Source organism: Mastigoproctus giganteus, chromosome 2 (assembly GCF_048544385.1).
Source record: "Mastigoproctus giganteus isolate SK-2022 chromosome 2, ASM4854438v1, whole genome shotgun sequence".
Taxonomy (NCBI): Eukaryota; Metazoa; Arthropoda; class Arachnida; order Uropygi; family Thelyphonidae; genus Mastigoproctus; species Mastigoproctus giganteus.
In genome coordinates this window covers 72,084,685-72,099,351 of record NC_143576.1, presented here as the reverse complement: position 1 = coordinate 72,099,351, position 14,667 = coordinate 72,084,685, and the positions used below count along the sequence as shown (strand labels likewise).

Genomic DNA, 14,667 nt, shown 5'->3' with positions numbered 1-14,667 from the left:
TTAGGGTTACAACAACAGTTTCAATATGAGTGAAAAATATATTGGCCTTTAAAAACTTATCAAAGATGCAAATAGTCGTGCAAGGCTGCAACAGAAGTCACTCTTGTTGCATCACTTGGCAGCCTGCATGCAGGTGGCCAAGCCATCTGGAATGGCACTGTAAACATATTCTCTGACTAAACCATAACAAAAATTGTTGTGTAAAACAATTTTTTTTTTCCACTATGGCATCAATACACCATAAGAATGGTGTATTGATGCCATACTTGCTGATGCACTGGAAAAACTCAAACATGCTGTTCATTTGTTTGTTGAGCTATTTTTGCCTTAAGTATGGGAATAACTGGGTGAATATCTGATATTTGAGAAACATAAACAGAATTGCTTTTATCTGTTGATACCTCTTTCTCTCTCTTTCAATTAATCTACTCTGTGACACTGAAAAGTTCAGATTTGATGTAAATGCTATTCTGCAGAAGGGAAAGTAACCTATGGAGAGATTTAAGCTCTGTGGTACTTACAAAACTCAGATGCAACCTGGCCCCGGGTGCCAAGCGATTGTGACCGAGTGATTTCTCTATGATATCACTGCGATTTCCAAAAGCGAATTATAATTAACTTGCATTTCTGTTGTTAATAAATCTCTTTATTTAATCATCTCTTTTTACAAAAGTTCCTGTACAAAGCAAGAAAGGAAAGCCACCTTTCTATTTTCTACTTTATTACTAACACCCACTACTTTCCGCTTGGTCACATCAGGCACTGCTTCTGCCTTCCCATAGTGGGGCCAGAAACCTTGGCAGAAAAGTCAAATCTGCCAAGGGCTTAAAGGAGCAATATGGATCATACTGACACTGACTCTTGCAGGATGAATATCCCATCACATTCTAGAGAGCAGGAAGATTACAACCCTTCCTATGCTAAAAGACAAAAGGAGAATACTCCTTTTCTGATCCAGAAATGTTTAGAGAATGCTGCTGGCTGACCGAAAATGGTTCGCCGACTAAAATCAGGTGACTTGCTTGTTGAAACAATAGAACGCAAGCACGCTGATAAATTACTTAAATTAAAAACACTGAGGAATTCCCATAGAAGTGTCACCCGTTGCCACCTTAAACTACTCAAAAGGAGTTATAACTGAATGGGACCTTCTACATGTAACAACAAAGAAATTAAACAGGAACTCTCGGACCAAAGCGTAGTTCAGGCCAAGAGAATCCTAATTAAAAGGGATGGCTCATTACTTCCAGCTAGAAACATAATACTAACATTTAATTTGCCAAGCCCACCAACTTCTGGAAAGGATGGATATTTGAACTGTCATGTCTGACCGTGTATACCGAACCCTATCAGATGCTTCAAATGTCAGAAATTTGGACATTCACAGGCAGTATGTCGAGGGGCTGCAGTATGTGCTTCATGTGGGTCTAAAGATCATGCCCATACTGAACGTTCTGCACGATCTTTACAGTGTCCAAACTGTAAAGGCAATCACTCCGCTTTTTCCAAAGACTGTGAAACATGGAAAAGAGTCAAAAGTACAAAACTGAGCATAAAGTTATATAACTCAAAGCAAAGAAACAGATATCACCAATCACAGGAACATGCTCATATGCAGCAGCTATCCAACGACAAAACTGATATCTGCTATTACCACTGCGGTTCAAACCAACGTTACAGTTCCTCCCAACGTCTCTCTATCTGATTGGGCTCGCTCAGTCTTAACTCCATCACTAAGCCCATTCTCAAAGCCAACTTCTAGTCAAGCCATCAACGCACCAGTTACAATTCCTCCAGACACATCTTCCTCTTCACAAACAAACACAAATGCTAAAGATATAGATACAGGAGACAAATCCTCTGTCCATGATCACATGGACACATACAAAAAAGAAGTCTTAGAGGAACCAGTCTTAGAGATATATGCTGAGGAAGAGATGGATACTCATCCATATTCCCCCAAAAAAGAGAAAAAGCCTGAAAGAAATAAGCAGACCACCATTCACAAAAAGACATACAAATACAAAACCAACATAATGTGTACAGTAATGCAATGGTATTGTCGAGGTTTCCACAGTAACATCGATGATATTCATGACTTGATTGACAAATATCATCCGATAGGTGTCTGCCTTCAAGAAACAAACCTAACTCCACAAGTAAACATATCAGTGAATCGTTACAGTATTTACAGACAAGGCCGATTCCCTTCCGGTGGAGTGATTATTTTAATTGACTCCAGAATTCCATGTAAACGCCTCCAACTGAAACATCTTTGGAATCAGTTGCAGTAAGAGTCTCAGTACAGTTTGCATTCTCACTTACATACCACCAAATCAAGAGTATGCATATGCAGATCTTGAAGCATTAGTAACTCAGCTACCACCCCCAGTCGTTATCATGGGGGACATAAATGGCACCATTCTCTATGGAGGTCTCAAAACCAAGACAAATGTGGGAGATTGGTCGAGAAATTGTTGGAAAAGCAGAATCTCTCTCACTCCTTAACACTGGAATAGCGACATACATCCATTTACCATTTGGTAAATGGAACTACCTCAGCCATTGACATTTACATACGTTCGCCAGTCCTATACCCACTTTTTGAGTGTTCGACCTTGAATAATCCACTTAACAGCAACTATCTCCCTGTGGTCTGCAAAATATTAACAAATGATATTACACATTACGATGGCCAAAAAGATGGAGATTTCACAAAACTGGCTGGACAAAATAGATGAACAAATAATCACTACTCAGCCAGTAGACAATGCTATAACTCATGTTACAAACCAGATATTAATGACATTCCCTCGTTTATGATACTTGCTAGAAGAACAATCCCTCGTTCTTCTGGCAAGTATCATAAACATGCCACAACGTGGTGGAATGATGCATGCAGTGTGGCCAAGTGAGAGAAGAACAAGGCTTTGAATCTTTTCCGAAAGTATCCCACCTCCGCCAATATCATAAATTTGAAAAAAAAACTAGAGCCAGATATATCTACGCCATAGGAGTAGAAAGGATTCATGGATACCTTTTGCCTCCACAATTAACAGAAATATAGATACCTGTGTTATATGGAACAAAATCAGAAAACTTAATGGGAAATTTCTTTCAGTACCAACTGTACTTATAAACTTGAATGGACAGGGGATCACTAACTCCAAGGAAATCGCAAACATACTTTTGCAAGTATATCAGTGGTATCAGCATATATCCCATTCTTTCAGAAAACGAAAGCTGTAGCAGAAAAATGCAAACTAAACTTCAATACCAGCGAACATCTCCCATACAACCAGCTTTTTAATATAGAAGAAAAACAGAAAGCTCTGGCTAAGTCAAGGTGGAGTGCAGCAAGACCTGATGGTGTTTATTATCAAATGATACAGCAACTTAGTCAAAAATCTCTAAATACATTACTTAACTTATAAAATAGAATTTATATTGAAAACTATTATCTAAACTCCTGGAGTCACTCCCTTGTAATTGGTTTCCCTAAACTTGGCAAAGGCCATACGATCCCCACAAACTATCAGTCAATAGCTCTAACAAGTTGCCTCGAGAAAACCCTGGAGAAAATGGTGAATAACCAACTAACCTGGTTCTTTGAAAAATAAAACTTACTAAACACAAATCAGTATGGCTTCTGGAAAAAAAGATCATCTCTGAACCCTGTGGATAATTAAGGAATTAAGGCTGGGCTGGACAGGTATTTGGAACGGATGGAGGGGGTGAAATGGGGGGAGTTTTTTTTTTTTTTTTGTTTTTTGGCTGATGCTGCATAATCTTGCTTTCTTGCCTCGTGTGCCTCTATTAATGCTAATAAAAGCAGATGCAAATATTTGCAGTGCTTTTCTAAGGAATGAGCATCTGATCATTATCAGTCTCGACATAGAAAAGGCCCTCTACACTACCTAGCGATATTGCATTCTGAATGACCTCCACAGCATTGGTTTGCGGGGACACCTACCAATTTCAATACAAACTTTTCTGAAGCTCAAAATCTTTCAAGTGAAATACCAAAACAAGCTGTCACTATACTCAGGAAGGAGTTCCTCAGGGTTCTGTGCTGAGTGCAACTTATCTTATTAACTTTAATATTAACTTATATTAATCAAAATAAATTCTATGACAAAAGCATCCTGAAAACAGTTGAAACATTCCTTTATACAGATGACTTTACCATTTCATGCCATTCACAAGGCGCCTCCGTAGCCAGGTGGGAAGGAGCAGCAGCAGCAGTGCGTAGCACATGCTTCTTGATTAGACCGGGGTTCGAGCCCATCACCACCAAATACGGAGGATGCGGAAAAGGTCAGGGAATGACCACTGCATATTCCCGGAGCAATATGGCCTTAGTTGCAAATGCTCCTAAAAATCAAAATGACAAACAACAACAACAACAGCCATTCACAAAACATGAACATGATTAAAATGCAATTACAAAGTGCAGTTAAAAAAATAGAATAATGGACTACAGAATATACTAATACAATGGCTACAGAATATCACAACAAAAAGCAATGCCATACATTTCTGTAGAAAGCGAAAAATGCACCCAGATCCAGAAATAAGACTAGAAAATGAGCTGATAACCTCTAGCAAATAGTGTACGTTTCCTTGGCTTGTTTCTCGATAAAAAACGCAACTTTTTGGAACATATCAAATGCCTCCAAACAACCTGTCTAAAAAAACTAAATATTCTCAGATTTCTTTCTGCAATGAAGTGGGGAGCTGATCGGTTCACACTACTTCACCTATACTGTGATCTGATAATCAGATCAAGACTAGACTAGGAGCCCCTTTATATAGCTCATGTAGACCAAGTGTCATCGAATGGCTTGGTTCCATACATCATAGTGCCTTACGAATTTCCTTAGGGCATACAGAACATCGCCTGTACAAAGCTTATATGTGGAGACCCATGAGCCTCCCCATAACTCCTGAGGCAAATGCTGCTATTAAACTATGCTATTAAAATCCAAAGTCTTCTTCATCATCCTACTTGGCAGTATCTCTTCAGTCCACATTTGGAGAACCTCTACAGCAGTAAACCCACAGTAAATAAACCAGCTGGAATACGACTAAAAGAACTAGTTTCAAAATGGGGCCTAAGCTTCAGACATACACAGATGGCTCTAAAACAGATACCCAAGTTGGTGCTGCAGTGGTCCACCCATACACTGTTATCTCACAGCAACTCCCAAACCAATGCAGTAGCTATTCTGCTGTGTTATTCACCCTACTAATGGCCTTAAAATACATTTCATCCTCTCCTCTTCTGAAACATCTCATATACACAGATTCATTGAGTGCAATACATGCTCTCCAACAAAAACACCCCATCACATTCCATCCTTCACCCGATAAAAGCTCATCTTGTGAAGCTCAAAAGCAAAAGAAGGCAAGTAAATTTCTTTTGGATTCAAGGACATGCAAGCATTGAAGGTAACGAAAGTGCTGATCGAGCAGCGAAGAATCCTACAAATACAAACCTAAGTTCCACTTTCCGATTACAGACCTATCATAAAACAGATTCTTCACACTCAGTGGTGACAAATGTGGCAAAATGAAACAAACAATAAACTGTTTCAAATCAGACATGAACTTCAGCCATGGAATTCGAGTCTGTGAGAATCGGCATGAAGAAGTCATTTTAATCAGACTGTTCATTGGACATAGACATCTCACACACTTGTACTTACTCATGAAAGCAAATCATCCACAATGTCTTCACTGTTCTTGTCAACTCACTGTAAAACATTTCCTTATGGAATGTCCCCAATACCACATGGCGCGACAATCAGCCTTCCATCTCCCTATAAATATTCGAGATTCCCTGACTTTATCATAAATCCTAGGCGATAACTCCAACATTGAAAATATATTTACTTATTTAAAATTAAAAGGATATTTCAGCCAGATACAAACCATAATTAAGAAACGTCAATGTCATTGTCATTGTCACATAATACTAATAGATAGGTGCAATATGGCCAAAGTTGCTTTTGTGCCAAAAAAAATTCAATGACAACCAACCAGATGCAACGAAATGGCAATTTGAAATGTGATAAACACAAAACAGCCTGTAGGATTAATAACAGACTTAAAGAAAGATGCGAATGTCACAGTAAGTGTTGTATGTTTTCATGAGTCCTTTCCAAAAAGTTTCGATTTCAGTTCGCTGTAGTGGGAAATATATACATGTTACCAAGCCTTTAAGTTGAACTCCATAATAGCAAAATATCTGAAATTAAAAATTCAAATGTTCCCTGAAATTAACTTTCAACTAATATCAAAGTACATTTAAATTTTCACTCTCCTGTCAATGTAGATTATTTAGGTATTAAGCAAAAGAAGTTTTAAATTTTAATTTCTGCCCCATTACTTTCTTTTAGCACCAGCTAGAACTAGAAATTCAAGAAGCTTTCCTTCGTTTTATGGCTTTAGTCTTGAAAGGATTTCCAGGTTATCTTCTTCCAATTACAAGGGCTCCCACCGTGGGTGCAACAGATCCAAGTTCTCTTTTTGACTTTCAAGGTAATCGATTAAATATTCTCATATCTTTAATTTAAATTTAGTATTAGTAGTGGCAAATAATACAAGGAAGCAAGCTTGTGAAGCAACAGCAAAAAAAAAAAAAAAAAACTTCCCACATCTGTCCATTCTCTTCAATAATTTGTCAAAATCTTCCTTGAATTTATTCAAACTACCATCTTCCATAAAAATTGGTGGGAGTTTGTTCTAATAATCAACCACCATTCCTCGAATTGAATTTATGCCTCCTCACATGTGTAGTCTGAGCAAGAGGAAGGAAGCCATCAACATTTATTGAATCCCAAGGCTTTAAGCAGTATTTTGTGTGAAAACAGTATCAAAAGCCTTTCTGAAATCCAAGTATACAATATCAAAATTCTTTTTGCATACAGTTTCTTGGTTATTTTATCATATTATCCATGGTCAGGCAAGATAGCCCCTTAACAAATCCGTGCTGTTACTGTGTTATAATTGTATTCTATCCTGGGCAGTCCTTTAACCACTGACGTCATTATTTTCCTTGGAGCAGAAGTTGAGCTAATAGGTCTGTAATTACTCATGTCACATTTTGATACCCCTTTCTGAATTGGGAATACAGTCACATAAGTTCAGTCCATAGGGATCTCCCTTGAATCCAAAGGTGCTCTCATATTTATGGATAAGGATTGCTTACCTTTTTTTTTTTTGCTGCTTCCCTTAATATAATTGGATAGATTCCATCCACATTAGGCACCTTTTTTTGTTTAACTTCAACAATTTTCCTTCCATTTTACTTTTTTTTAGATATCACAAAATCATTTAGATGTCTGTTAGAGCCTATCCTCCAAAATTAACTCAACATTTTCATGTTGAGATTACTGCCTTCACATCTCACACCCTTAGATCCAAAAAAATTTATAAGTTAAAAGTAACTTACCAGAACCATTTGAATCTTCTAAAACATCAATTTTTGAGTATATGTATGTGCATAGCTTTTTTTTAAAAATATTTTTCTCTGTACTTTTTTTTTTATCTTCCTCTGATTCTGAAATATTCAGGTGATGTGAAGGTAATCAGGTTTATTTTTTATCAGTATTGATGATCAGTCAGCAAATGAATTCTGTATATCAGTATTGTTTAAATATCTTGATTTTTAAATATCTTGTTTAAATATTGAACTTTGTTTAAATATCTTGATAGCTTTACTAAGGATAAATATAACACAAATGAGACCAGTCTTCTAGACATGATCTGAAATGATATGAACTGCTGCATTAGTTAAATGCACCTTTATGGTAAAACTTAAATTCATATTTTTTTGAACGTAAAACTTAAATTCATATTTTTTGTTGTTTTATTCTCTATACCATTCACTCAACTCAATAAAACAAAAGTCAACAGCCAAACTGTTACATAATTCAGCTTGTTAAAGAGTGATGAAGCTCCACAAGTTATGCTTGTGCAGATTACCATGTTTTGCTCTTTCGATGTATACGGGCAGCATTGTCAATTTCCTTTTTTGATTCTACAGTTGTAGAATAGATGTGTGGAAATTTGCCTTTAGCCAGGTGGGTGGTTAATTGCTTGAACAAACTTCCATCTGTTGTTGTGTAAGTTGATAGCTTAAATAAATTCAAGGAGGAACTGGACAAACATTTAGAGGGAATGATGTGAATTTTTAAAATTTTTTTTTATTTTTTTGGCTGATGCTACATAAGCTCATACGCTTGCTTTCTTGCATCACATGCCTCTGTTACTATTCATACAACTTATAGCTGAAGTTCAAATGCTTGACAGAAAATTAAAGAACTTCGTTACACAAATGGATAAAGTTCTTACAATGTTCAAAGGTTTTAAATGCATAACCAGTTTAAAACTTAAATTTAATCTTTTCATGAAGCACAAAACACATTGTTATAACACTTATGGACTTCATGTTAGTTGAGCATAGTTTTAGAATAGTGTATTAACAAAACGTTAAATTGTGCACTTTATTTCCTTCCATTATTTTTTTAATTTTACTGCCAGAAGGATATTAAGCTAAAGTTCGCAATAAGTTTCAAAATCAACACTGTCTCTACATGTTTAACTAGAAAAGTATTACTAGCAAATATTACCATAAAAATTTCTCAGAATTCTGCATCCTCTAGCATGAAAACTAGTTGTATCTAGCTATGAAGTGTAGAAGCATGCTACTAACTTTAGGCTTATCAGTTGCTGAATGTATAGAGTAACTATGACCTGTGACAGAAGGTTATCTGAATTTTGCTTTTTTAATACTTATTCATCCATATTTTCAATTCAGCTGAATCTGATTGTCAACATGAACTCATAAGACCATGAACAACACAATAGACTCTTTCCTTCATGATTCTGACACTATCCATCTCATTTATTTTTGGACTCTTCTCCACCCCAAGTCTAGAAAAGAAAATGATGAAGATCAAGTCTGGTCAGTTTAGTCCTTTACTGATAATATTTTAATAGACAAACTTTACTTCATCCATTTTAAATATTAAATTTCAATGGATCTTCCAAGATGTGGCAATCCATTATTCAGTAGGACTCAGATTCCAGTTGCACTTAGGAAAAGGGATGATCCAATAAACTACTGTAGAATCATCAGATTTCGTTCTCTGATTGGCCACTTGCTCATGTAGTGGTGCATCTGAGCTGTCAGCACCTATGATCCTATCCATCTTACCAGTGTATTCATCTTGCATATTATCCTTAAATGTGTTGCTTAAAAGCAAAACAAGGCCATTGGATTATGGCATTCAAAATCCAGAAACAAGTTATTTATTGTGGAAAAGGTTGCATTGTTTGTTTTAGAAGCAATTTTATAAAATTTCACATCATTTCGTCAACTGTGTGAGATGTAAGAAAGAGTGAAGTAATTTGCTTGACACTAGAAATATATTTTTCAAACTACCTATGACTATGCAGTGGTCAATTTAACTGTTTTGTTATTTTGTGATATTTATTGTTATTATTTTTCATTTATACATTCATTCAATTATACATTCACAAAAAAAAAAAAAAAAAAAAAAAAATGACCTGAAATAATTAGTTTAAAAAATACTAAACTAAACTTTATCAAGTACAGGTAACCCTCATATAACACGGTAGTTAGGTTCCCATAAAATGTCATGTTGTGCTAAACCGTGTTATACGGGACTAAGAAAAAATACAAAGGGGGGGTTACGTTCCAGAAGCTAAGAAAAATACACTATTTCGTTAACAAAACTATCAAAAATACATCATTCTAGATTTCATGTATCTTCTACTCTCCTTAAAATATGAGTAATCTGGGTTTGTTTGCTTTTGCTTGATAAATGTTTGTGTGAATTTCATTGTATGGAACCAAGCATTTTCGAAGCTCCCTTTTGAACCTTTCATTCTAGAAATAAGATTCTAATCGCTTGGCTAACTTTATGCCTTCCCGTATGCTTTTTAGTATAAAATTTGGAAGTTTAGAATTTTCATCTGTGCTTTATCCTCTGAATTCATTTGGCTTTACCTATGCCAATTCCAACAAATCCATTTCGCCAGCCTCTTTTTCTACCAGTAGTTCTTGAAAGTCTTCAGTAATCATATCTTTTTTAAAATTTTTTATTTTTTTAGGAGCATAGGTGACTGAGGCCATGGTACTCTGTGTGTATATTGTCTATAAATTGCGTGTATCCTGATGGTCGATTTTTTATTTTGCTGGATGAAAAACCCGAGATTCCGGGAGAAAAAAATCATGCTACACTCACTTGAGCCTGACTCAAGTGAGTGTAGCATGATTCGAACTCAGGTCTTTTCCACCAGGTGTGGAAAAGACCTGAGTTTCCACCAGGTGTGGGGAGGAGGGAGCGATTCTCTCAACTGTGCTACCCATGAGGGCTTCAGTAGTCATATCATCAAAACCTTCCCCTCCCACCGACGTAGAAAGTTCTACTATCGCACTGATTCCGTTTTCTGCCAGTTCGACCATATTTCCTGACTGAACTGACTCTGACCATACATTTTTTCAACACACATTTAATGTTGACGGTTTACTTTTTTCAACGATAAAGCTATAATTCTGATACAAAATCCCAATTGAGAAATGTTTCCATGCCTCCATTACTTCAATAGATTTGGAATCAATTTTTTCCCAAATCTGTTGTAACCATTTTCTGATGTAATGAGTTTTAAAGATGGATATAATGCCTTGATCCAATGGATGAATGAAAGAAGCTGTAATAACTTAGTACAACTATGGTGGTAGGAACATAACTTCAACGTTTGGATGAATAAATCTTTTGGATGGCCTAGTTTGCTATCCAATAGTAATAAAACTTTGAAATCTAGATATTTCCACAAGTTGAATAGCACAGAACATAACACGGGGATTTCTCAACAAAATAAAATACATGGATTTCTCAATAATTTTTTTTTTTTGACTAGCGAGTGAACAGGTGATTCAAAAAGAGTGGAAATGTTGAAAAATTACATCCAACATAATCGCCGGTTTTCCCCCACACAAAAGCTCAAAAATATCCTGTATGCTAGGTTTACCGAAATTCTCTGTGTTAGAGCGAAACCGTGTTATATAAGTATCGTGTTGTGCGAGGGTTGCCACAATTTATCAATCTTGTTAGAGTGAAACTGTGTTTTAGAAGTACCATGTTATACAGGGATTGCTGTATTATAAAAGAAGTAAAATTAATAATTAATGCAGCAATTTATGCAATAACAAACTCCACTATATTTGCCATAGACTAGTTTTCACATTTGTTTTGACAAATATCACTAATTTTATCACATTATCAATAGCATTAGCTATAGCATACAATTCAATCAGATCATTTCACAGGTGCCCAGTCTGCAGACACTGCAATCTGAAAACTTAAGCCTTTCTTTGCAAGAGCAACCCTTTGTTCCATTTACTAATCTTGTTGCCCTTCTCTGTACTCATTCCAGCAGCTCTACATTCTGCTTAAAATGAGGCCTCCAGACCTGTATACAATACTCAAGGTGTGGCCTTATGCAAGGAAATAATCACCTCCTTATCCTTGCTAGAAAAATTCCTGTATATCAATTACCCCCAGGTCCTTTTCATTCTCTACCACTGTCAGTGTGGTACCACAGAGTTGATACGTTACTCCGGGATTACTGTTTCCCATATGTAGTACTTTACATTTGTCAATGTTAAACTTCATTTGCCACCTCTCAGCCCATCTGCTCAATTTTTCTAGATCCTGTTGCAGCAGTGTACTGTCATTAGTGTCATTAATAACCCTACCAACCTTCGTATTGTCTGCAAACTTGGACATTAAGCTTGATATACCATCATCAGTATCATTTATTTTTATTTATTTTTATTTTTTTGGTAGTTGTTGGTAGTCAGTGTAGTACCACAGAGTTGATACATTGCTCTGGGATTACTGTTTCCCATATGTAGTACTTTACATTTGCCACCTCTCAGCCCATCTGCTCAACTTTTCTAGATCCTGTTGCAGCAGTATACTGTCATTAGTGTCCTTAACACCCCTGCCAACCTTCGTATCATCTGCAAACTTGGACATTAAGCCTTATATATCATCATTAATATCATTTATAAATACAGAAAACAACAATGGACCCAACACTGAACCCTGAGGGACTCCACTAATAACATTAGTCCACGATGAGCAGTGTCCATTGATTACCACTCTCTGTCTTCTCCCATTCAACTATCCCTTTATCCATAGCAGCAATTTGCCTCCAATGCTGCACTGCTCCAATTTGTGCAGCAGTCTTCCATGTGCAACAGTATCAAAAGCCTTTCTAAGATCCAAATATATGATATCAAAGTTATTCCCTGCATCCAGTTCCTTTGTGACCACATCATTAGGGAAAGCCTTGTCTGACCAATTAAATTGGTTAGACAAGGCTTTCCTTAAAAAAAAACATGCTGTGTCCGGGCTATAACTGAAGTCTTGTCTAGATGACACTGCAGTGCTTCTTTAACCAGTGCCTCCATTAATTTCCCTGGAACAGAAGTTAAACTAACAGGTACTAGGTGGTAGATGACTCTCATCAACCGGTGAAATACCACCACTTTGCTTATTGGAGACTTGAAGTGGTGGAACCCATGTTTAGTCTCTAGAACTAAGTTCCAGTCAACCCTTCCCTATCTCTTCCATCATGCAGTATGATTGATGACTTTTGAGGTTATGATGAACGTCGTGGCTAGATCCAATATTCCTTACATTTCAAGGGTACAGCTCTAAAACGGTGTTTGCAGGCCGGTCGCTAGTTAGTACACCAGACCGAACCTATTGGTAACTCTCTAGGAGGCTTCCGGATCAGCTATTGTATAATCTTGCTACCTCTACTCTGCCAGATAGTGACTGGAGGGAGTCCGAGTAGTGTGTATGCGGGGAGCATTGTCGAGGCCACTTTATGTCATGGATCTGGGTATATTCTTACCACGTGTACGCCATATCCAAAAATTTCATTACTTCATACAGCATGTCCCACCCACTTTTTCTTACTATATTCTTATTCTTTGCCAATTTTTCAAGTTAAACTGTTGATGCTATCTTATCTTCCATCCTGTACTATGCATGTCTGTGGTTTGGTTGTTTTTTTTTTTTTGCTTCTTCTTTTGTTTATAGTTGACTCAATGTAAATACAAATTTTTATTATTACATGTGTATTTTTATAATCTGTAAACTCCAGCTTTGGCCATAATGGATATGATACCAGTCAAAAGTTATACAATTCACTGGATCATAATAAATGGATATTTATTTATTATCAATTTTAATTTGAGCTACTGGTTTGGTGTACAGAAATTGTTGTAATAGGTTAAAGTGGGCAGTGAAAAATGAAAAATTAGAATTCAGTAGCAAAGGATAAGGGTAAGAGTTTTAATTTCAAGAATGGGAATTACTGTGAACAATTCTTGGACTCAATCAATTGGAATAAAATGTATGAATGAAAGTACAGTGATATTTAGTACAGTGGGATGCTTTCAAGATAATAATCACTGAAGATTCTAGTGCATTCATTCAATTAAATAGCTCCTGCACAAGGAGGATGCCAAGATATGGATTTTAAAGGATTTAGCAGGTTTGAAAGAACATCAAAAGCCAACATAAGACAAATTAGAGTGTGATGGGCAACTCAGAATCATATACGGATTGTAATTTGATTTGAAACAAGACCAGGGAAGGAAATAGGCAGACAATATCTGAGAGTTTGAAAACATTGCCCAAGAATGGTGACAACGAGTCTTATTCATACATAAATACAAAGGTGAAAAAAGAAAATTAGAACTTTGCTCTCTAGAAATGCAGAATAATATATAATTTAGTGCATAGCTTCTGACTCTGTGTATTTAGAATGAATAATCAGTTTTTTCCCCTTCTGTCTTCTGCAGAAACTGTTTTTCTTAATCTTTTTCTTTTCTTTTCTTTTATAAAAAAAAAAAAACTACAGTAAAATTGGAATTTTCTGCAGTCAATCAATCAATTTTTTGGTATTAGAGTGGTGCTTAGCTAATTAGCAGTGTATATCTTTAAGATGTCCAAGGAATATGACAAAATTTAAAGACATAAACAAAATTTTCCATGTGTTATAAAGAAGAAAACTTTTTCCCCTCTAATGCCACTGTAAGGCTTGAGTCAAGTAATAACTGGGATTGATGGTCTCAAGAAAAGTGTGCCTATCAGGCAAACGTTTGTCAAAGCCACCATTGAAATAATAGTACTACTGTTCCAACTTTGAAAGATGTTGAGTGGCTTCAACATGGCTTCAATCTTTTTTTATTCATTCTAGAACATTTTGCAAGAATATTTGCTGATGCTATCGAGGCAGTGTTAGGTGGGTCGGAAAACTGCTAGCTTGGGGGGAGACAAAGACCAATAGATTGACAGTAGCCACTGGCAGAGGTGAAAGAGATTCTTGCACTGCTTCTATTAGAATGAGCAGAAGCCTGAAAAACAAGATGCATGGTATTTCAGAGACTGCTGGGAGCCATTGCGGTACAAGTAAACACATGGGTTGTGTTAGGGTAGCTAAGAATAGAAACAGGTGCAGGTATACTTGCGTGTACACCAATGCTAGGAGTTTAGTAAATAAATTTGATGAATTTGAGGTATTGCTCAAAACATCAAAGGCAGATATTGTTGG

The 14,667-nt window shown here is 36.3% G+C and overlaps 1 protein-coding gene across 3 annotated transcripts in view; it reads left to right on the top strand.

The window, feature by feature from the left end:
- Crag (DENN domain-containing protein Crag) overlaps positions 1–14,667 on the top strand; it is an 878,555-nt gene that overhangs the window by 381,702 nt on the left and 482,186 nt on the right. For all 3 annotated transcript variants that reach the window (XM_090389072.1, XM_090389068.1, XM_090389077.1), the window contains one exon: positions 6,402–6,543. In XM_090389072.1, coding sequence (XP_090245198.1) covers positions 6,402–6,543 — 142 coding nt within the window. The remainder of the gene's footprint in view (positions 1–6,401; positions 6,544–14,667) is intronic.